The following is a 22,216-nucleotide window of genomic DNA, read 5'->3' on the forward strand; positions in this document are numbered from 1 at the left end:
TTTATTGTAAACGTTGTCACAACGTACTTGTACGTCTTTGTAAAGGGAAACGTTTGAAGTTATTTTCTAGGTTAATATGCTGTTAATAGACCTCTAACTCTGAGAGCATCGCTGGGACTGAAAACTGAATGGATTTTAAAGATACGACGGCAGAAACGAGCTGGACAAAAGCAAAGACACATGAAACTAGTGGTAAAATATTGTGGCTATGCCACAAATCATGAGTTTTGGAAAAATCTATTTTATATCAGCAGTTTCAAAACTCTCTCCAGATAAATCCGAACATGAAATCAGTAGCGACGCCTTCACGGTCACAGGGATAATTTACTTTGGTTGGAGTCTGGTTTATTGTTCTGCAGATATCACGATCTCAGTCTAAGCTAAATAATTACAGGTGATTAATAAGACATAGTTTACCCTAACCCTAAATCTTACGTGATTAAAATGATTGTCTGAGACTCTGTAACGTCCTGTAAATGGTCAAATATAAACCTGGTAGGGCTTCCAGCCGTCACCACAGAGCCAGAGACGAGGGACGAGATGAACTGAGACAGTGATTAAGACTTATTTTATGTCGTTGGTTCATCTTTAACTCACTTTCTTTCTCTTGTCCCACGTCAACACCCTTTATTTTTTGCCCCATCGTTTTGTTTTTTGGTCGTTCTCCATTACTTTCTTCCTTCCTTCTTTCTTCTTCTCTTCCAGTCTTTCTTTTTTGATACGTTCCTTTACGCCCCCCCACCCCTTTGTTTCTATACATTCCTTCCATTTCCTCCTTTTCTTCTCCTCTTCCATGTTTTCCCCCCTTCTCCTCCTTTTTTCTCTCTTCCTCCTTCTCTTTCGTCAGGCTTGACCAAAGATGGCGGCGGTAGTGCGAATGCCGAGTCGCTTGAGGAGATTCTTAATATTTTAGCAGAGGAGGGCTCTGATTGGATCTATGGCTTCTTCACCTTCCTTTATGACGTAGTGTCGTCGCCCGTAGAACGGGCCGAGGAGGAAGAGGAGGAAGAAGGGAAGGATGCGCCGGCCAGTACAACCTCCTCCAAAGACGGGGAGGTTGAAGGGGTTGTGCTGGACCTCCAGAACCAGTAGGAGGACAGGGAGCTGAGCCAGTAGCAAGGCATCCTGGTCCCTCTGCCGACTAACGAGGATCAGACCTGGACTCGTAGTCCAGCTGGTGGAGGATGATCTTGTGTCTGTTGTGGTGCAGAGGATCTGAAAACTGTTTTTTTTTCCTCTGCAGGGCCGGCAAACTTTAAGCAGGCTGAAACAGTTCATTCCAGAAAACTGTCAAATTCTTGGATTAATTAGCTCAATAGCTGAGACTTCGACTTATATCTATGTATAAGATAAACAATACAGACAAACTAGAGGATGTACATTCATTTTATGCCTCGTTGGGCTCGTTTCAAGTCATGTACCAGGTCGTTTATCTGTAAAAGTCAATGGGTTTTTAGATTTTTAATCAGTTAGTTGCAGCTTTCAGAGTACGGATGCAACGATGCACTCAACTCACGATTCGATATGATTTCTGATGCTGGGTTATCGATTCGTGTTTCTCACTATTTATGCTTTAACAGAATGAGCTTACAGACAGATTATGACTGAAAAAGATTCTTTTAATCATTTCTCAGACAAAAAAACACGTTTCTGAGGTAGGATGTAACTTCAAAATACAAACTTACACAAAAACTACAAATTAAATTTTCTCTTTAACAAATTAAAGAAAATCCCTTTTTATTTCTCTGATAACTCAAACTCTTCTTAAAAGTGCAACTGAAATTATATTTTATCTTAACAACAACAACAACAACAAATGGATCTTTAAAACAAATCTCACATCAAAAAAACTAAATGAATAGTTAAAATAAACAAACTAAGGCTTGCATGTGTTCCTACTTCGGCATTTACATGTTTTTTAAGGAAGATCAGCAGATGTGGTCCCGTCTGAACACCCGACACTGACGTACGACATCGAACACATAGTGACGTAAGCGGCATCACAATTCATTTTTCATTTCAGCTGATTTGAATTGTCACGTATTTGTATTTTTAACCGTCTCACGAGCACTTTTTACTCTCTATTGCAGAGACATGACGTTTGTTGCTCATGTTGCTAAAATTTATCTTTTAATCCTTTAAACTGTCCTTTCGTGTCAACGGCAAGATGGCGGCACCCGCTCCTTTTCCTCTGGAAGTTGTGGTGACCTTATAATCATGCTACACTGTCTGCTTTTGTTATTAGCCAGCAGCAGGTGCTACGGGTGGATGGTGGCCATACAAAACTTCACCGCGGGTTTACCAGTGTCTACATATTACCGTTAAAACGTTAAATGCCAGTTTTGATTTTCTCTAAAACCTCATTAAGTTCAGTCTTTTTTGAGTGGAGTGTAGGGCTGCAACAAACAATTTAATTAACAAACGATTCAACAAATAGTCGACAGTATATCCATCATTTCTTTTCAGTTAATGTAGTCGATTAATCTTTTTCCTTCTAAAATAGATTTTTTCCTAATAATGACTACATATTTGAACGTTCTTATGTGTGAATGAAAAACCCATTTAACACCTGAAGTTTTATGAAATGATAACATTAAACAAAAGATCGGATTTTTTGAGCGTAATTAGGAAAGATGTTTTTAATTTAGTGATTTGTTTAGCCGTGAATTAGCACACATTGAGATTGATTTAACATCAATTTCTTGTGCCAGTGAAGGGTCACAAGTTATACTCACATCAACCTGACAGTCGTGTCTATGTTAGATTAAATTCACAGGCTCAACATGGACACTCTACTTAGAAATGTGGTGAACCACTTCTGAAGGTTGCTAACACCAACTTAGGACTTTATTTTTTTAATTTGCGTCATTTAGTTTCATATGTCTGTATCATAAACAGTATAAACGTGGACGGCTACAGAAACAGGATGTGACATGATGGCGACCACAAGTTGCCACGCCAACCGCTTAGTAAAGCCTGGACCTTGAGAGTTGTAAACAGTATTTTAAAAAATAACTCCAGTGTATAATCCAACATTTCCTTGTAGCTGGTGGAGGTGGAGTAGAGCGTTGAATTAATCGAACAGAAACAAAACTGAGTCTGGAGGAAGTGTGGGCGGGGCATCCGTATTGTGGCTCCGCCCTCGGACTGTACTGATCAGACTCTGGCTCCAAAGTCGCAGGATGGCGCCGCCTGTATCCCCGGGAAAATAGCATCAGTTTGACCAATGCAAGGAAGTGGAGATGTGGTGTCCATATTTATATACCTTCTATCGTCTATATGTGCAGAAACAAACTTGTAAATTGTAAATATTGAATGCTAGACCGTACCAGATTTCTTCTTTTCTCTAAAACAACTGATGAGGATACAACAACAACTCAGCTACAGACGGCTACAGTGAGCAGCTGTGTGCAACCATTCCGTCCTCTTCTTTCTGTTTGAGTTAGTGGTCGTATTGCTGCCCTCTATGGGATAAAAATATTTACAACGACTAGCATCTCTCAGGCGTCAAGGACATTTGGCATTTAAGTTTGGAGTTTTTTCTTTCTTTTTTTTAGCATTTTTAACATCGCAAAACAAAACTTATTCTGCACAACTGGATGTTTTCGGAATTAAAAAAGGAAGTCAATGATTTATTAACATATTTGCAGCTTTACAGAAACAAAATATCACGGGAAACACTGATCTGTAGGTCACGGACTGTTTTTGAGTGACAGAAGAGTAATTTTGTTTTGATGTAGTTTTTTTTACAATGTGCATTGCTTTAACACTGGACACATAATTAAGATAAAAATTTTTGGCGATGCAGTTTGACTCAATCACGGTAGTTTACAGCCTTCTGCTTGTCTTGTGTGTTACTGTAACATGACTGACATATTTATCACAGAAGTACTTTTATCCCTGATCATATTGTTGTGTTTTCAGCTGCTATTAAAATGCTCACATAAAGTAGATACAGATATTTACTGTAGATGCAACCATCCACGGTTGGATCATAACATTTGATCATCATTTCTAATAAACTGCCCTCTAACAAACCTGCTCCCTTTACCATTTCTTTTTTGTGCCCCTCTGAACCAGTGGCGATGTGGCTGCAGATTTGAATGTGATTTAAATGTGTCGGTGCTTTCAGATGGTCATTTTTGTGTTCACTGTTATCTCTTCCTTGCTGTTACACTCCCATGAGGAGCTACTATGCTTGTGCTGAGGCTTACCTTCAAATTATACATTGTAAATCTTAAACAAAATCATATTGACTTGACGGCATCTCTCCTGTAAGTTTTAAGTTCATACCGTAGCATTGTTTTCGCTCACCTTAGAATCACAGAATCTGGGTAGATTATTTGTCTCGGATTGTAAAACGTTAGCTAGTTTTCATCGGCGTCCTTTCCTGTCTCTCGGCTCAGATGAGAAGACATTTAAAGGCCACGGACTCAGGCGAAACAGACTGAGAAGAGGTACCGCACAATAACAACACAATGCAAATGCAAAATCCTCACTGATCAGCTAATAGCTCACCTGACAGGTGTGTCTGCTTCTAGACCTTGTAGAGGACAAGAAAGAGGTGAAGAGGAAAGGTAAAATAAAAGGTATTTGCTTTGGATTTGTGTTCCTGCATGACTTTGAGTGACTACTGACTACTCACCTAACACTGCAAGTGTTTTGGGTCCAGATCCTGTTTGTAGTTTCTGCACTAAGCCATATAGTACTGGCGCATTGTGGAGGGTTTTGAATGTCAGGAGGAGGATTTTATAGATGATGTGGTGTGTGGTGAACCGCCACCTTTCTGAAACTGTTTCTATATCAACTGAACATTAGAGCAGTCATGAAGGAGGATTTAGATACAGGTACAATATTGTGGCAGTGTGTATATGTAGAATGGCATAATAAATGAGGATGGAGATAGAGAGAGATGGAGAAGAAGAAGCAAAGAGAAAGCTGTGAAAGACAATAAATACACAGAGACATCTAAACATAAATAACGTGATGTGTTCAGTCTGTATTTCAGTCTGTATTTCTCTTGTACAGGACGTAAAACATCTGTCTCAAAATGCAGAATAAGCTGTCATTGTGTGTTTGTAACAACCAAATTCGTTTGTGCAGTGTGTTGTGTTTTACCTCTCCCTGGTCTGGTGTATCATTGACATGACTTTGGGGCATGGCATATTGTTGGGATGGTGGCGTGGTGTATCATTGGCATGACTTCATGGTGTATCATTGGCATGACTTCATGGTGTATCATTGGCATGACTTCATGGTGTATCATTGGCTGTATTGTTGGATGGCTTCATGGTTCTGGTGCGGGTATCATTGGCATGGTGCCGTGGTATATCATTGGGATGGTGGCGTGGTGTATCGTTGGGATGACTTCATGGTGTATCATTGGCATGGCTTCATGGTGTATCATTGGCATGGTTCATTGTTGGGATGGCTTCATGGCGTATCTTGGTGGCGGGGCGTATCATTGGCATGGTGCCGTGGTATATCATTGGGATGGTGGCGTGGTGTATCGTTGGGATGACTTCATGGTGTATCATTGGCATGGCTTCACGGTGTATTGTTGGGATGACTTCATGGTGTATCGTTGGGATGGTGTCATGGTGTATTGTTGGCATGACTTCATGGTGTATCATTGGCATGGCTTCACGGTGTATTGTTGGGATGCCTTCATGGTGTATCATTGGCATGGCTTCATGGTGTATCGTTGGGATGGCTTCATGGTGTATCATTGGCATGGCTTCATGGTGTATCGTTGGGATGGCGTCATGGTGTATCATTGGCATGGCTTCATGGTGTATCGTTGGCATGGCTTCATGGTGTATCATTGGCATGGCTTCATGGTGTATCGTTGGGATGGCTTCATGGTGTATCATTGGCATGGCGTCATGGTGTATCATTGGCATGGCTTCATGGTGTATCGTTGGCATGGCTTCATGGTGTATCATTGGCATGACTTCATGGTGTATCATTGGCATGGCTTCATGGTGTATCATTGGCATGGCTTCATGATGTATCGTTGGCATGGCTTCATGGTGTATCATTGGCATGGCTTCATGGTGTATCATTGGCATGGTTCATTGTTGGGATGGCTTCATGGCGTATCTTGGTGGCGGGGCGTATCATTGGCATGGTGGCGTGGTATATCATTGGGATGGTGGCGTGGTATATCATTGGCATGGCTTCATGGTGTATCATTGACATGGCTTCATGGTGTATCATTGACATGGCTTCATGGTGTATCATTGACATGGCTTCATGGTGTATCATTGGCATGGCTTCATGGTGTATCATTGACATGGCTTCATGGTGTATCATTGGCATGGCTTCATGGTGTATCATTGACATGGCTTCATGGTGTATCATTGACATGGCTTCATGGTGTATCATTGGCATGGCTTCATGGTGTATCATTGGCATGGCTTCATGGTGTATCATTGGCATGACTTCATGGTGTATCATTGGCATGACTTCATGGTGTATCGTTGGGATGACTTCATGGTGTATCATTGGGATGGCTTCATGGTGTATTGGCTTCATGGTGTATCATTGGCATGGCTTCATGGTGTATCGTTGGCATGGCTTCATGGTGTATCGTTGGGATGGCTTCATGGTGTATTGGCTTCATGGTGTATCATTGGCATGGCTTCATGGTGTATCATTGGCATGACTTCATGGTGTATCGTTGGGATGGCTTCATGGTGTATCATTGGCATGACTTCATGGTGTATCGTTGGGATGGCTTCATGGTGTATCGTTGGGATGGCTTCATGGTGTATCGTTGGGATGGCTTCATGGTGTATCGTTGGGATGGCTTCATGGTGTATTGGCTTCATGGTGTACTGTTGGCATGGCTTCATGGTGTATCATTGACATGGCTTCATGGTGTATCATTGGCATAGCTTCGTGGCGTATCGTTGGCATAGCTTCATGGCGTATCCTTGGTGTGGCGTATCGTTGGCGTGGTGTGTCGTTGGCATGGGGGCGTGGCGTATCGTTGGCATGGTGGTGTGGCGTATCGTTGGCATTGGGGCGTGGCGTATCGTTGGCATGGGGGCGTGGCGTATCGTTGCCATTGTTTGAAATGCTTGTGATGTGTTTCACCCTAGAAGAGGAGACGCTAGGGGCCACAGATCCAGATGTTAAAGGTTTGTATGTGCCTTAAATCTACTGGCATCACCTGAACATCCTACTACTACTACTACTACTACTACTACTATACTACTACTACTGTTACAAATCCTGTGTGAAGGAACATGTATGTAACAGATACATATTTTTTTTGGATGAGGTCGTTACTGATGTTCACCTTTGACCTTTAATAAGCCCCTCCCATATCTCTAACTCTTCCTGGTTGCCGTGTGTTGGCTCGTTGTGTCGTCATGGTGAGGAGCTGATGAGTTGAAGGTTTAAACTGTGACCTTGGACCCCAGAACCTCTGGTTGGAGGCTCCAGGCTACGCTCGGCTCTAAGGGACGAGCTGAGGAGGATCCACGAGAAGATGGAGGCCAAGAGGATCGCTAGAATCGCTCTGGAAGAGATCAGGGTCTTCCTCCAGGAGGAGGAGGAGGAGAGGGAGGCGGCCTGGGAGAGGAAGATTAAGGCTGAACAAGAACAACTGAGAGAGGAGAGGGAGAGGATGGAGAAAGAGAAGGAAGACAGGGAGAGGATGGAGAAAGAGAAGGAAGAGAGGGAGAGGATGGAGAAAGAGAAAGAAGAGAGGGAGAGGATGGAGAAAGAAAAGGAGAGGATGGAAAATGAGAAGAAGGAAAGGATGGAGAAGGAGAGGATGGAGAAAGAGAAGGAGAGGATGGAAAATGAGAAGAAGGAGAGGATGGAGAAAGAGAGAATTGCAAAGTTAAACGCAGAGAAAGAGAGGATGGAGAAGGAGAGGATGGAGAAAGAGAATGAGAGGATGGAGAAGGAGAGGATGGAGAAAGAGAATGAGAGGATGGAGAAAGAGAGGAAGGAGAAAGAAAGGATGGAGAAAGAGAGGGCAGAGAAAGCGAGACAAGAGATAGAAAGACTGGCTAAAGAAAAGGCAGCAAGAGAAAAAGAGAGACAAGAGCGAGAGAGGGCAGAGAAAGAAAGGATGGCCAAAGAAAGGGCAGAGAAAGAAAGGATGGAAAAAGAAAGGGCAGAGAAAGAAAGGATGGAAAAAGAAAGGGCAGAGAAAGAAAGGATGGCCAAAGAAAGGGCCGAGAAAGAAAGGATGGCCAAAGAAAGGGCAGAGAAAGAAAGGATGGAAAAAGAAAGGGCAGAGAAAGAAAGGATCGCCAAAGAAAGGGCAGAAAAAGAAAGGATGGAAAAAGAAAGGGCAGAGAAAGAAAGGATGGCTAAAGAAAGGGCAGAAAAAGAAAGGATGGCCAAAGAAAGGGCAGAGAAAGAAAGGATGGCTAAAGAAAGGGCAGAAAAAGAAAGGATGGCCAAAGAAAGGGCAGAAAAAGAAAGGCAAGAGAGGGAAAGGTGGCAAAGAAAGGAGGCAGAAGAAAGGATGCAAGAGTGGCAGAAAAAGAAAGGCAAGAGAGGGAAAGGCTGGAGAAAGAAAGGATGGCCAAAGAGAGGGCAGAGAAAGAAAGGCAAGAGAGGGAAAGGCTGGAGAAAGAAAGGATGGCCAAAGAGAGGGCAGAGAAAGAAAGGATGGCCAGACTGAAAGCAGAGAAAGAGAGAGCGGAGATGGAGCGCACCGCTAAGGAGAGAGAGAAGGCAGAAAAGGAGAGGATGGAGAAAGAAAGACTGGAGAAAGAGAAAGAGGCGGCCGCACGAAGAGAGAGGGAGAGGATGATGAAGGAGAGAGAGAAGGAGGTGATGGAGAGGCAGAGAGTCGCCAGAGAAAAAGCTCTGAGGGACAAGATGGAGGCTGAGAAGCTGGAGAAGGACACCACCCGGAGACGGGACGTCCAGGAGAGGAGGACCAACTCCTCCCAAACTAAAGCTCCAGCAGTGGAAGAGAAAACAGACAGAGGGAGGATGAGGGAGGCTCTGGAGAGAGGGAAGATGGTCACGGAGGAGAAGAAGAAGAAATGATGTTGTGTTGTAGAGAGATGAAACGGTGCTAGGACTGGATGAGTCTCCTTTAATTCCCACGTCGTGTCTGGACCCTGGACCCCAGAGTCTAATAAGAGAGTCTCAGATTGTGCTCTGATTCACACAGGAGACGCATCATTCAGTCATTCAGAAATGATCCATAAACTTTAATCCTTTAGATGAGGGCTGAGTGTTATATCAGTTCATGCCGATTACTGGTATTTTTTTTCCTTACCATATAAATTTTTAATATACCGTCATATCGGTATATTTCACTACACAGCGTTCAGAACACTGCACCGTTTCAGACCGGACCATGTTCAGTGTAGTGCTTCTAAACATGCACTGAGAGGTGTGGTGAAGATGGAACGGTCCGAAAACAAAGCAGCAGAACCAGAAGACTTGTGCCAAAAAAAGGCGCCGTGTCGGTTCTTTGGGTTTTTTTTTTTTTTTAGGGCGACCAGACGATGTCTGTGGACAGCCCCCGTTTTGGATTAATGTTGTGAACATGTGATTATCGTATTTGCTCTAATAGTGGCCGGCGTTCAGTTAATAACTGGGGCCATGTTTTACACAAACAAATAAAGTCACTCCTCAGCAATTATAGATGAAGTAACACACAGGTGCCACAGGTGGCAGCACAAAACAACACTAAGCTTTAGCAGCGCGAAGAAGATTTGATGCTTTAATATTGACCCGTGAAGAATGAGTTGTTCTGACCTGGGATGGTTACTCTCTGTGTGTACGGCATTATTTTTAAAAACCTTGTCAGTTTGCCCAATAAATGGCCCCTGTTTATTGTGTCAGACTGATACAGTGGTGTAATTTATTCGTTCGTACGTGCTACCACCCGTGCGTAAGTGTTTATTCATCCTGCCCATCTGCTGGTGTACGATGAACCTGCTGGAGTAAATGGTAGGAAAATACTGGGACGTACCAGTATGAAATAAAGGCCTCGCTCTAAGAAAAGCCTGCCTCCAATATTGGATGGGTATTCTGGGTGGCTGAGTAAATAAAGGCCCGGCCTCTATTGGAGGAAATATGGTACCATAAAAAAAATAAAAAAAAACGTGATACCGTCAAAAAATTGAAAAATACTGTGATATACATTTTTGGTCGTGACCCAGTTCTACTTTAGATCAGTCATCTGTGAGTGTATTGGTGTTAATTAGTGTCATTGTCTTTTTTCTTTTCTTTGTAATTTACCTGCGAATGCCTCGTACTTGTTAAGGCAATGAGACGTGGGAAAGTTTTGATGTCTTTCCTGATCGTAGCCAGTCGAGGTTGAATTTTAGGAGCTTTAGTTAAACGTCAGCAGTGAATGTAGTGAAGAAACATTGTTCTGGTGAAGGATGGTGAAGCTTCTCAGGCTGTTGTAGACGTGTGAACAGAATTATTGTGTCATTTCTCTTGCAGTTACTTCAAAAATGTGAGAAAATCTTTGTTAATAAATCTTGTTTCTCTAATTAAGATGAGTGTGTTTTTCCTTTTTCATGGCGTGATAGAAATGAAGGAAGCGGTTGTTCTGTGAAGGAGAAACTGATGATTGTTCCGTCCTGACGTTTTCTGAACTCCCTGTTCTGCTCTTATCAGTTCTTTAGTTCTTTCCTCTGGAACGTTATCAGGAACGTTATCCTCAGCTCTTTACTGCTGCTTCATTCAACTGTTTCCTGTCACACTAGACATTAAACCACATCAGTTATGCTCCAAATGTTCATATTGTTCTTTTTTATTATGTTTGATTTGTGTGTACTTTTGTTTGTTCTCTGCGGTTGGAATGAATTCATTCTTTCTGAGGATGTTTGCACCATTAACATCCATCCTGGGTGACCAGCTGTAAATAAAGATGCACCAAGGAGCAAAGCTGGTAGAGCAGTAATAAGCTCCACCTCCTCCATGTTAGTGTTCATGAGTGTTCAAGTGTCAATTATTTGGATAAGTTTAGTTTTAGCTTGTTATTTGCTGTTATTTGACGCCATAGAAACAGGATGTGAGCTTTCAGTGTTTTCCAAAATATGCATCATCTCCCCAAATCATGGCGCACACAAAGTAAATGGACGTTCTTGGTTCTGATCCAGCAGTAGGTAGAGATTCATTAGAGACACATGGGACCACATGGTGGCGCTGTTTATTTGCAAACAGCTTTCTGAACCGATCAGAGCTCTGAGTTGTGTTTGAGTAAATGCTGCATGACGCAACATGTCATTTTCTTCTGGTTTCACTGATTAAAGTCATTATAGGATTCAACCAACACAAAACAATTCAGGTGAACACAACAACTTGTTATTTTTTAACTGTGTTCCAGCTTTGATTCCTCCAGAACTTAACCACTTAGAGAGATTCTGACGTTTGTGAAAGAAACTTCAGAGTCTTGTCTTTAAAAAGAGACAAAGACCATGAATGAGCTCCAACATGTTCATGAACAGTGTTCAGTTTATTCTGGCCACGTCCTAAACAGGCTGGAATGATGAGAAGTTAATTACAGGTGTGATCACAGGTAAATGAACATGGACGCTTGGGTTTGGATTTCCCAGGACGGATGTTAATATCAGGTTTATGAGTGTGTCTCTTTTTGACATTTTGTCACTTTGTGGACACCGTACAGGACTGAAGGAAGCAATGGCGCCGATAGCGCGAGATTCACCTGCGGAGGAAACAGGTGAGGACTCAAACACAGAGACTTGTGCTTCTATCTATAAAGGGACTTTCCACTGACTGAACCCAAACACCTTAACATAACCCAGACGTTAAACTAAAACCCTAAAACCAAGTCTTTATAGGTTTTAGCTCCTAAAAAGCTCTGGTCCCTGACGGATCGGCCCATGAGAACAACACGGCCCCACAACGTTAGTATCACCCACTAGAGCTCATCCACACACAACTTCATAAAAACCTGAATACACATATTGTGTCAGCCACACAAATGAGCAGACGCTGAGCTGACACCTGAGAAAAGCAGCCGGTGGATGTTTCACCTCGTTCCCACCCGTGGATCTGAGGGCGTAGCAGCAACAGGATGAAGCTGGTCTCAGCTCCACCCGGCTTCACTTTCACAGCCGCTCTTTGTTCATTTCTAAACGTCTTCCTGAGGGCATAACCTGAAGTTCCTCCACATTCTCGCTGCAAACTCTCACTTTATACACTCACCCTCTGCTATCAGACTAAATCTAAATCTAAACAGCTGATTAACTTTTAGTACCAAGTATTAACATTTACACACTCAAATATACAAATATACACAAAAAGATATTCACTATATATGCAAAAAAGAACATTTACAGTGGGATGTTGTTATTAACTAGCACAGGTTTTAGCGAAGCCATTTATCAGTGATGATGCATTTAGACTTTTTAGTTCCTTCATGTTTTTCCCTTCATCCAAGAAGCTATTTGAGAAAATCCACAGGTCACAGGTCGACCTTGTTTCAGCTTTTTTTGGCATAATACCAGACAGGATTAATTAAATGAAAACAAGAGTAAATCAGGAGGAAGTGTTGCATCGATCTCGTGGCTCCATTCAACAAAGTAATAAGATGGCGCCGCCCGTATCTGCAGGGAAACAGCATCATTAACGCTGGCTAATGAAAGGAAGTGGCCTTTGGTGCAGAAGAAACAAAATGAAACTTCCTGTTTTGGGTTTTGAACAAATTATGACATAAGTTCAACCTTCCACAATCAATAAATTCAAACAGTTCTTCAGAGCTTAATCATCATAGAATCCCGTCTTATTTCATTGAGTATCCTGAATATATCTGTGTAGAAATGCAAAACGTACGGTTCTTGAAAAGTATTCGAACACACCAACATCTCAGGATTTATTTAGGTTTAAAGGTTTGAGATTATGAGCCAGGAACTGAGCCACCAACGATTCAAATAATAGTCACTGTTACTTTAATTTAATTGTCTTGTTTCTTCTTCCCCAAAATTCAAAGTTATGAAAACCGAACAAACCAGTGGAAATGAAAGAGCCAATGAGCCGACGGAGCACGAGGCCACGTCGACTGAGGAGACGTCTCCAGGTGAGTTAGCTTCGTGTTTTTACAATCAAAACTTCACAGTATTGAATATGGATCATTCCAAGAATTTGGTGGAAAAGGAAAATGTCTCAGTAATAATTTATGCAGGAATCATGGATAAGAGACATTTTAAAACAACTGTTTGGGCATTTTTGAGTCCCAGCTAATAGTAGCTCTTCTTAGCTCCCTAGCTTCCTAGCTAATAGTAGCTCTTCTTAGCTCCCTAGCTTCCTAGCTAATAGTAGCTCTTCTTAGCTCCCTAGCTCCCTAGCTTCCTAGCTAATAGTAGTGCTTCCTAACTTCCTAGTCTCTCAGCTAATTGTAACTCTACCTAGCCTCCTAAGTGTTTTAATCAACCGCTGAACAATTTAATCATAAAACATTCTCTGTCTTCTGCTCTTAAAAAACAAAACACAGGAAACATTGGGAGCATGATAAACAAAAATGTTTTAATATTAATTATTTTAAATCAAGTAAGAAGTGCTGATTTTATCTTAAATAAAAACGTATCGTTTCTTCCCAGGTTCAGAAATCTTTCCGGCGTCTGTCCTCGATGATCCAGGTACGATCTCTTTCATGTTTCAGGTAAAACCTTTGGTTCCCGCTGGTCGTTCTTCATACAATTTGCCTGTGCTTTATTACAACGTGGCCAAAAGTCTGTGGACACTGTGGATGCGATGTGCTCCTGTCGACCTGCTGCCTGGTTACAGCTGATTAGAGATCAGTAACGTTATGGCTTGTGTTTGTGTCTGGTCAGTCTCTGGGTCTCAGGACGTGGAGTCTGAAATCCAAGGTTGGTGCTGCGGCTGACAAGCTGCTGCATGCGTTTATGCTAACGTGCATGCTAACGTGCATGCTAACGTGCATGTTAACGTGCATGTGCATGTGTCCCGCTGAACACTTCTAAGTCTGTGTGTTTACATCAGGGATATGGGCTCAAAATGTTCTTACAACGGGAAAACTCTTCATAAGATAAGTTATCCTCCTGAGACCAAACGTCCTCATACGGGGACGTTAAGTTTTAGGTTTGTAGCAGCTTCTTCTGCTTCATTTAGACTTTTATCCTCGTAACTAGATAAAAACATGATGCAGAGAGTTTCACTGGATTCATTCTGCAGACGATCTCGTAACAAAATTGCAAAAATGTGCAAAACTTCATCAGATTTTACAGTTGAAACTTGTTTATTTATGTTTATTAACTTTTCTAGTTTAATATGACGTAAACGTAACAAATTCCATCAATATTAACGAGATATAACTTCACTAATTAGCAAATTCTCATTTAAGGACATTGAGAATTGCACAACCATGTTCAGTTTTATATTTTGTTACATGTTGGTGACTTTATTATAATACACAGTGAAATAATCCCTGTGTCCACATATGAGGACTTCATTTTTTTCATGGAAGATGATGCTTAGTTTTTATAGTTCTTAGTTCCTTCTGATCCCAAACACTTTGGAGAAATTAAAAATGCATAACAAACTAAAGCTCAGGTCTCAGGAGGTTAAGATAAAATAAAATACAGGTCACAGTTCATAAACAAGATAGAAACGATACAACAGCTTTACAACAACACACAGATAAAGAGTCGTTCCAGTAGCTTAGTTTTAAGTATTCAAAGAACATTATATTTTTATATTTCCGCTTTGCTGCTCACACATAATGAACTGGCTGAACACGTCGGCAGTTTACGGCTGAGTTTTTTTGTTTTTAATTTAGCGGAGGATGTGTCTGCTTTCTTTCCTCTGACACATTCTCTGGCTCTTGTCGTAGCTTGTAGATGTGGGATTCATGGCTCTTTGAAAGAAGCCAGGTTCAGTTACAGTCATTTATTTTTTAGACACAATAAAACTACGCAGGATAACTTCCATGCAAAACAACTTCCACACAGTCACATTTTATTTCTTCTTTTGTTTCCTCTCCTCTGTCTACTCCTCCTCTTTCTCCATCTTCTCCTCTTCTTCTCCTCCGTCCTCTTCTTTCTCTTCATGTTGTGCCTGATCAGTGTTTATCTCATAACTTAATGATTTTATTATGTCTCCATGGAAACGGTTCGTTAGTCCCACTAACACAAACACCTGATTTTTGTGCGTCTGTTTCATCTGTGGCAACGGAAACAATCTAACAATCACTGGATGCTGATTACGTTACTCAGTGTGTGTTAACTTCGTTTGACTGTGTCTCGTTTAGCTGCTGTTCCTCTTCCTTCACTGGTGGACGAAGACTTTGTTCCAGGTCGGTTAAATTCACTCCTTAGTTTTACAAATTCACAGCAGTAAACTGTCTAAGCAGCGATGAACCCTGATGCCCTTCTCTGGTATTTTTGTACATTTTTTTTTATTTGCTGATCATTTTGACTGTGTTGCAGCTTGTAGATTGATTCTCTTTTACACGTCCAAAAAACTGCCACAAAATCCTCATACGTGAATAGTTTTTTCTACATTTTTTCCATAAATCACTCAAACAACTTCAGACCTGCTCAAAACTACCAACATATCAATAATTATTTAACCCTTTAAATGCCAGTTTGAAAATACAAAGCTTTAAATATTTTTCACAGAAAAACACAAACACTGAATTATTTTCCATATAATAAACAGTCGATGATGAGGTTTGGTTGATGTCAAACATTAGCAATAAAACTGATTTGACTGCAACATTATTTTTGATGTAGTGTCACATTTTACATCCTCTCGACACTTTCATGGCAGAAATGTACGCGTCCAAAAAAACATCCATAAAATCCTCACACATCAATTTACATTTCTACTTTTTTTCCATGAATCAACTTCAGACCTGCTCAACACTAACAAACTTCCAGCCATTTTCCTTAAAATAAAAATTCCATAATGACATAGAACAGAATAGAAAAACCTTTATTTGTCCCACGATGAGGAAAGAATCATTAGAATTTAAAGGGTTAAATCCTGAAAGTTATTGAAATGTTGGTAGTTTTGAGCAGATCTGAAGTTATTGACGTATGAGGGATTTATGGCAGTTTCTTTAAGCGTGTGGTAAATTTGAGGAGGGCGTAAGGGTTTAAACATGTTCATGTATAAGTTTTATTTAAAGCAACAATAAGAACTGAACCTTTAATTAAAAAGTAGAAAACAAAACGATGATAGTTTCAACCCTTCTTATCGTTTACATTCAGGTGGAGTTAAATACTCGACTGTAGCATCTTTTCTCTTCTGTTCATTAAACCGTGTGTTTAAAGATGAAATGCTGAACGTCGACTTGTCTTTGTCTCTGCTGCAGATGATCCTCGAGACAGTGCTCGTCCCTACGGTGAGAAAAACATGCAGGGCTTTTAAAATCCTGACTCTAGTTTCTAAGAAACTACAGGAGAATCTTCTCAGATCACACATGTGCACACATGCAGGATATTACTTGTATTATCAAGGAACGTTGAATGCAGGAAAAGTACGTACAGAACCGAGACTCTGGAGAAACTCTTTCCTGTAAAGCCACTGATTGGCCCTCCAGTCCAGCAGGTGGCGGTAATTCAAATGTAACATGTCTAAAAACTCTAAATCGAACCAAAACAAAAAGACAACGCTGTAAATATTTTGGAGGAAGGAGGCTGAACTGCTCCACGTCATCGCCCCCCCGACCGAATCCAAACACGTTGGATCTGTAAACTCCTCACGTTAAACATGATCTGTTTAACCTTCACTAAATATTCAGAGCTTTCACAATAATCTGTGGATCTGTTTTCTTTCAGAGGAAGAAGACGCTAAGATCGACTCCACGGGGGGTGAGACCCGTCTCATTCATCTATTAGCACTGACATTTGGTTTTACACTCGACATCTGACTGTGTTCCTCGTGTTTCCTGTTGTAGCTCTGGTGGAGGAGCCTCAGCCTCAGGAGAGTAAAGGTGAGACAAGCTTATATATAAGCTTATATAACTTATATAACTAGATTCTAGTTGGTGTAAGAACATGATGCAGAGAGTTTCGGTGGATTCATTCTGCAGCCAATCACAGAACAAAAATACTTTTTACTTCACTAATTAGCACATTCTCATCTGAGGACATTGAGAATTCATTATGTACAATTCTGTCTTTGCGCAGCCATGTTCAGTTTTATATGTTGTTACATACTGGTGACTTTATCATAATATACAGTGAAATAATCCCTGTGTCCACGTATGAGGACATTGTTTTCCATAAACTACTTCCTGAAACATGATGCTCAGTTTTTATAGTTCTTAGTTCCTACTGAACCAAATATAACAAACTAAACTTAATCCTCTCAGGAGGTTAAATACTGTTGGATGGAACAAAGACGTAGAAGTAAAACATCATCATCATTAAATTCTACAAATAACACGTGTTCCTTCACCATTATCGCAGAACAAAATGAATAACTGTGGTTTGTTGTGTAGTGGAGTCGGGAGAACAGCTGACGAGCTCCAAAGTCACTCAGGAAGCAGGTGTGGTATGATTTAAGGTTTAAACACCAATGGAAAGAGCTTTTCTGCTGTTAATCAGGAAAAATCAGACCACGTGGAAATATTCAGAGACGTGTCTGTAGCAAACAGGGCGGTTTTAGACAGATAGATAGACAGGTAGGTAGGTAGGTAGATAGATAGATAGATAGATAGATAGATAGATAGATAGATAGATAGATAGATAGATAGATAGATAGATAGATAGATAGATAGATAGATAGATAGATAGACAGACAGTGTGACAGTGGTGTTGTATATATATAATATAATATGTTGCACTTGGATTGTTGCAAACAAAGTGTACAAACACATCACGTAATGAATGAATGGAGCAGTGTGAGTTGAGCTGCTGTGTGACTGGATTAGTTTGGTTTTTACTGGATAAATTTCACTACGTGTGGAAAATGAGGCGTTTTTATCAGAGTTTCTGTTAAATAATGTTTGTGTTTGAACTGTTTTATGTAATTTAATCATTTGTGATGTTGGACATTATGTGAGTTGTAGTTAAACGCTGTGTACGGTGCTACACTGCCTCCTGCTGGTTGAATGATCTAACTGACCTACGTGTAGCTGTGCTGTGTTTATATGTTGGTGTGTGTCGTAGCGTATTGACGGTGTTTTGGACTCTAGCTGCCACGTTACATGTTTAAAGCTTCAGTAGTAGATGCTTTTCACCCTGTACGACTCATATTCATTCATATTTCTGCTAATTGCGTTTCATTTCAGACGTTTGGACACTAAAGCAGCTTTAAGTCCATTTCTTTCGTCCTCTTTGGTAAATTTAAGTTTGTGCTTGTCACCATAAGTTTCTCACGTGTGTGTCATAGAATACTTGTTGATTATAATATAGAAGGACTGTAGTGGTATCGTGTCTCTTTGTTGCTGCTGTAGAACCACCTACACACACATTAATACACACCTTCAGGTCTGCGTCATATCATTAAAGGAGGAAGAGCAACGTCTCCAGCCTTGTGTCCATAACATATCTACTAAACCATCTGAACCAGACTAGACACGTGATTCCTCACCTGTTCCATTAGAGGACGATGAGACGATGAGACCGGTTATGAAGCCAGAGGAGTCATTTCTAAACTCCAACATAAGGGGACACAGCGGACACGTCTTCAGACATGGAGGGAGATGACAGGATGACAGGGACGTCTTCAGTTAATACTTTTCTCAGTTTGATTCTGGATCTCTGATTATTCACAGTTTTCATACTTTGTGTTGGTCAGACAAAAGTCAGAAACTTATTATAAGCTGTAGAATCGCTGCAGTCAGTGGGAGTTCACCCCAGATCAGTGGTGTTTGGACGAGGAGGAGGCTCGAATGCCTGGTCCTGCACCGTGGACACAGCAGCATCATGCAAAGGCCCTGGAGAGCGACACACATCACCCACGGCCTTAGTTCACCTGCTAGACTCCCTCTGCTTTAGTAGTCAGAGCTAGAAGAGCTTCGTAGAGACAGACAGACTCAGGGAGTTTAAAAAAGAGAAGAAGAGGCTGATGGGATCAGCTGGACCATCTAAACGTTATATATAAAGGTTTTATACTAACGGAAGCAGCTACTGCATTAAAGGAAAATCTAAACCCTGGACCTGTCATAAAATCAGCTCAAAACCAGAAGCAGCTCTGGAACTGGAACCATTTACATTTACTTTAGTAATTCTCATTAGAGTTCGTCTGCTCACAGGTGTTTCCAGGTAATGAACAGAGATTCATTCAGTTCCTCTTGTTGTTTAAAACGATCGGGAGTTTGTCAGAGTCTCAGCGTCACAACACAAGGTTTTTTAACGTGTGATTGAGTTCAGAAAAAAAAAGCATCTACTGCATTTAATTAGAAAAGTCAGATCCCTGGAACTGTCTTACATCAGGTAGTCGGATGAAATCCGCTCCCATGTCCCTGTAATCCTTGATAGAGCAGCGTGTTTTACTGCAGGTGATGAGCAGAATGAATAACTGTGGTTTGTTGTGTAGTGGAGTCGGGAGAACAGCTGACGAGCTCCAGAGTCACGCAGGAAGCAGGTGTGGTATGATTTAAGGTTTAAACACTACAAACTAGTACTGACTGACTGTCGCTGCTCTGCTGACACCTCAATCTGACCCACATGTTTGATTTTCCTTCCATCAGAGGTGGAAGCAGAGAAACAACCCGAACCTGAACCTCAGAGCGAAACGTCCAAGGATCCAGAGATCGTCCCCGAGTCTGAGGGTGAGAGCGATGGTTGTTGTTCCATCTGTCTCCTGTCGACTTTTTACTCCAGGGAATTAGATCATTAAGACTGAGGGAGGGGAAAGGTGGCATTAGCATTAGCATTAGCTTCTCCTTCAAGCAGAAAACAGGGTTCCAACACTAACCAGCTAACAGAGTAGAACTATAACTAACCCGCCTTCTTAATGTCCAGTCAGGAGATAAATGAGAACTGAACGTGAACACAGATCCTCTGACTTCACTTCTTCACATGTTAAATTCTGTTTCCTGTGTCACAGCATCAGCAGAGAAACCGGCTGAAGAGAAGCTCAAAGAAAAAGGTGATTTAAACATTAGATGAACAGATTCCTCCTCCTCCTCCTCCTCCTCCTCCTTGTGTCCTTTAATCTTTCCTTTATTTCTCTCTCTCCTCCAGCCAAGAAGAAGAAACCAAAACTATTCAACAAATTGGATAAAACCATTAAAGCTGAAATTGATGCAGCGGAGAAGCTTCGTAAGAAGGTAAACACGGGACTGAACTTTTCAAAGAAGTGCATCGTCTCCCTGATAGTTAGATCCGAACTGGAGGAGACGTGTTTAACCCTGTGCTCCTCTGCGTCTCCTCAGGGGAAACTGGAGGAGGCGCTGAAAGCCTTCGAGCTGCTGGTTCATCAGTATCCTGAGAGTCCGCGAGCTCACTACGGGAAAGCCCAGGTACCGGTGGAGCCGGACGCCTTCGTCCAGCGACACGCCGCCGCTTCTTTAAACACTCTGAATCAAATATGTCTGTGCAGGTGGAGGACGACATGGCCGAGAAGATGCGCAGCAACGACATGCTGCAGAGAGCCATCAACACCTACCGGGAGGCGGCCGAGCTCCCGGACGCGACCCCTGACCTCCTGAGGGCCGCCCTGAAGAGACGGGCCGAGAGGCAGCAGTTCCTGGGTAACACTGCAAAACACTCACGTACTGAACAAACAAAACCCACCACACAGAGACGATCACACGATCACCCCACACAGGCACATCACAGATATGTAAGCAGAGACATGTGCATCAGGCAATTTATGTACAGGAAGGAAGGAAGGAAGGAAGGAAGGAAAGAAGGAAGGAAGGAAGGAAGCTGCTGTCTCTAATGGATCTCCAGGGACACATGGTTGAGACATGAACCAGATTTAGGAACAAGATGGAAAAACTCTTGCAGGTTAAGTTCTTATTTATTTCTTCATCTCTGCCCTGACATCAGTTATTTATTTTAGTTATAAAGTTATAAAGTTACAAAGCTCAGATTAGAACTGGAGCAGAGAAAGAAGAACTGTCTGTTAGAAGGAGAAAAAACCTCCACATGGATCGTTTCCTTCCATCAGCACAGGGACACATTCAGCCTAGTTCACCTTTTGTTTCCTTCTGTTTTATGATGTACGTCTCAGGGCGGATGCGCTCGTCTCTGGTGACTCTGGAGAAGCTGGTTCAGGTGTTTCCGGACGACATCGGCCTTCAGAACGACCTGGGCGTCGGCTACCTGTTGCTAGGCGACAACAAGGGCGCCAAAAAGGTCTACGAAAAGGTGTGTGTGTCCGTTGGAACACCTGAATACGTTGGTGGTTAAAAGCCGTTCGCTGATTGGCTCTCGTGTGTGTGTGTGTGCCCCACCCACTTTAGGTTCTGGCGGTTGCCCCCGACGACGGCTTTGCCAAGGTGCACTACGGCTTCATCTTGAAGTCGGAGAACAAGATCGCGGAGAGTATACCATACCTGAAGGTAAAGACTTCAGCTTTAAAAAGAATCAAAAACCTCCCAGACTCAGAGTCTCAGAGATCATGTCTGTCTCTGTCTCTGTCTCTGTCTCTGTCCTTGTCTCTGTCTCTGTCTCTGTCCTTGTCTCTGTCTCTGTCTCTGTCTCTGTCCCTGTCTCTGTCTCTGTCCAGGAGGGTTTGGAGTCAGGTGAGCCGGGAACAGACGACGGACGTTTTTATTTCCACCTCGGAGACGCTCTGCAGAGGGTCGGAGACGACAGTGTGAGCACATGAAGTCTTTAAATACAGCGCTGCAGTTTGTCCTCCTGGCCACCGGGTGGTGCTGCTAAAGATTAGACATGACCAGAACCAAGTACAGACTGTAAATAAAGATGGAAAGCTGGTAGAGCCTCCTCCTCCAGCTCAGTAATAACAACAATAATAATAACCAGTGTTTATCTTAGAATGTGGTCAGAACTAAAGAACACAGGTATCTTGATATCTGGTCAGTTTAACAGTCGTACCTGATGCAGGAACGAATAACGAATAAACCCCATGTGATGTGGTTTTCCGTGCAGGCGTATCACTGGTACGAGCTGGGTCATCAGCGAGGTCATTTCGCCTCGGTGTGGCAGAGATCTCTGTACAACGTGGACGGACTGAAGGCTCAGCCCTGGTGGGCGGCTAAAGAGACGGGCTACACCGACCTGGTCAAGGTACAGAGCTTCAGAGACAGTGGATGGATGGATAAGCTAACAATAGGTCCTCCTAGCCTCTCAGCTAATAGTAGCCC

General features: G+C 42.1%; 1 protein-coding gene across 7 annotated transcripts in view; it reads left to right on the plus strand.

Annotated features, from left to right (window-relative positions):
- Window positions 1–22,216, plus strand: part of unm_hu7910 (un-named hu7910) — a 34,821-nt gene that overhangs the window by 9,778 nt on the left and 2,827 nt on the right. For 5 of the 7 annotated variants that reach the window (XM_047568067.1, XM_047568061.1, XM_047568063.1 and 2 more), the window contains 19 exons: window positions 11,630–11,683; window positions 12,956–13,042; window positions 13,563–13,601; window positions 13,797–13,832; window positions 15,233–15,277; window positions 16,301–16,330; window positions 16,767–16,799; window positions 16,886–16,921; window positions 17,432–17,479; window positions 19,474–19,521; window positions 19,628–19,708; window positions 19,987–20,028; window positions 20,124–20,209; window positions 20,315–20,401; window positions 20,482–20,632; window positions 21,118–21,254; window positions 21,350–21,448; window positions 21,616–21,705; window positions 22,002–22,139. In XM_047568067.1, coding sequence (XP_047424023.1) covers window positions 11,630–11,683; window positions 12,956–13,042; window positions 13,563–13,601; window positions 13,797–13,832; window positions 15,233–15,277; window positions 16,301–16,330; window positions 16,767–16,799; window positions 16,886–16,921; window positions 17,432–17,479; window positions 19,474–19,521; window positions 19,628–19,708; window positions 19,987–20,028; window positions 20,124–20,209; window positions 20,315–20,401; window positions 20,482–20,632; window positions 21,118–21,254; window positions 21,350–21,448; window positions 21,616–21,705; window positions 22,002–22,139 — 1,367 coding nt within the window. The remainder of the gene's footprint in view (window positions 1–11,629; window positions 11,684–12,955; window positions 13,043–13,562; window positions 13,602–13,796; window positions 13,833–15,232; window positions 15,278–16,300; window positions 16,331–16,766; window positions 16,800–16,885; window positions 16,922–17,431; window positions 17,480–19,473; window positions 19,522–19,627; window positions 19,709–19,986; window positions 20,029–20,123; window positions 20,210–20,314; window positions 20,402–20,481; window positions 20,633–21,117; window positions 21,255–21,349; window positions 21,449–21,615; window positions 21,706–22,001; window positions 22,140–22,216) is intronic. The other 2 variants (XM_047568064.1, XM_047568062.1) reach the window with 2 other exon arrangements.

This window comes from Mugil cephalus, chromosome 18, assembly GCF_022458985.1.
Source record: "Mugil cephalus isolate CIBA_MC_2020 chromosome 18, CIBA_Mcephalus_1.1, whole genome shotgun sequence".
In the NCBI taxonomy this organism is placed as follows: domain Eukaryota; kingdom Metazoa; phylum Chordata; class Actinopteri; order Mugiliformes; family Mugilidae; genus Mugil; species Mugil cephalus.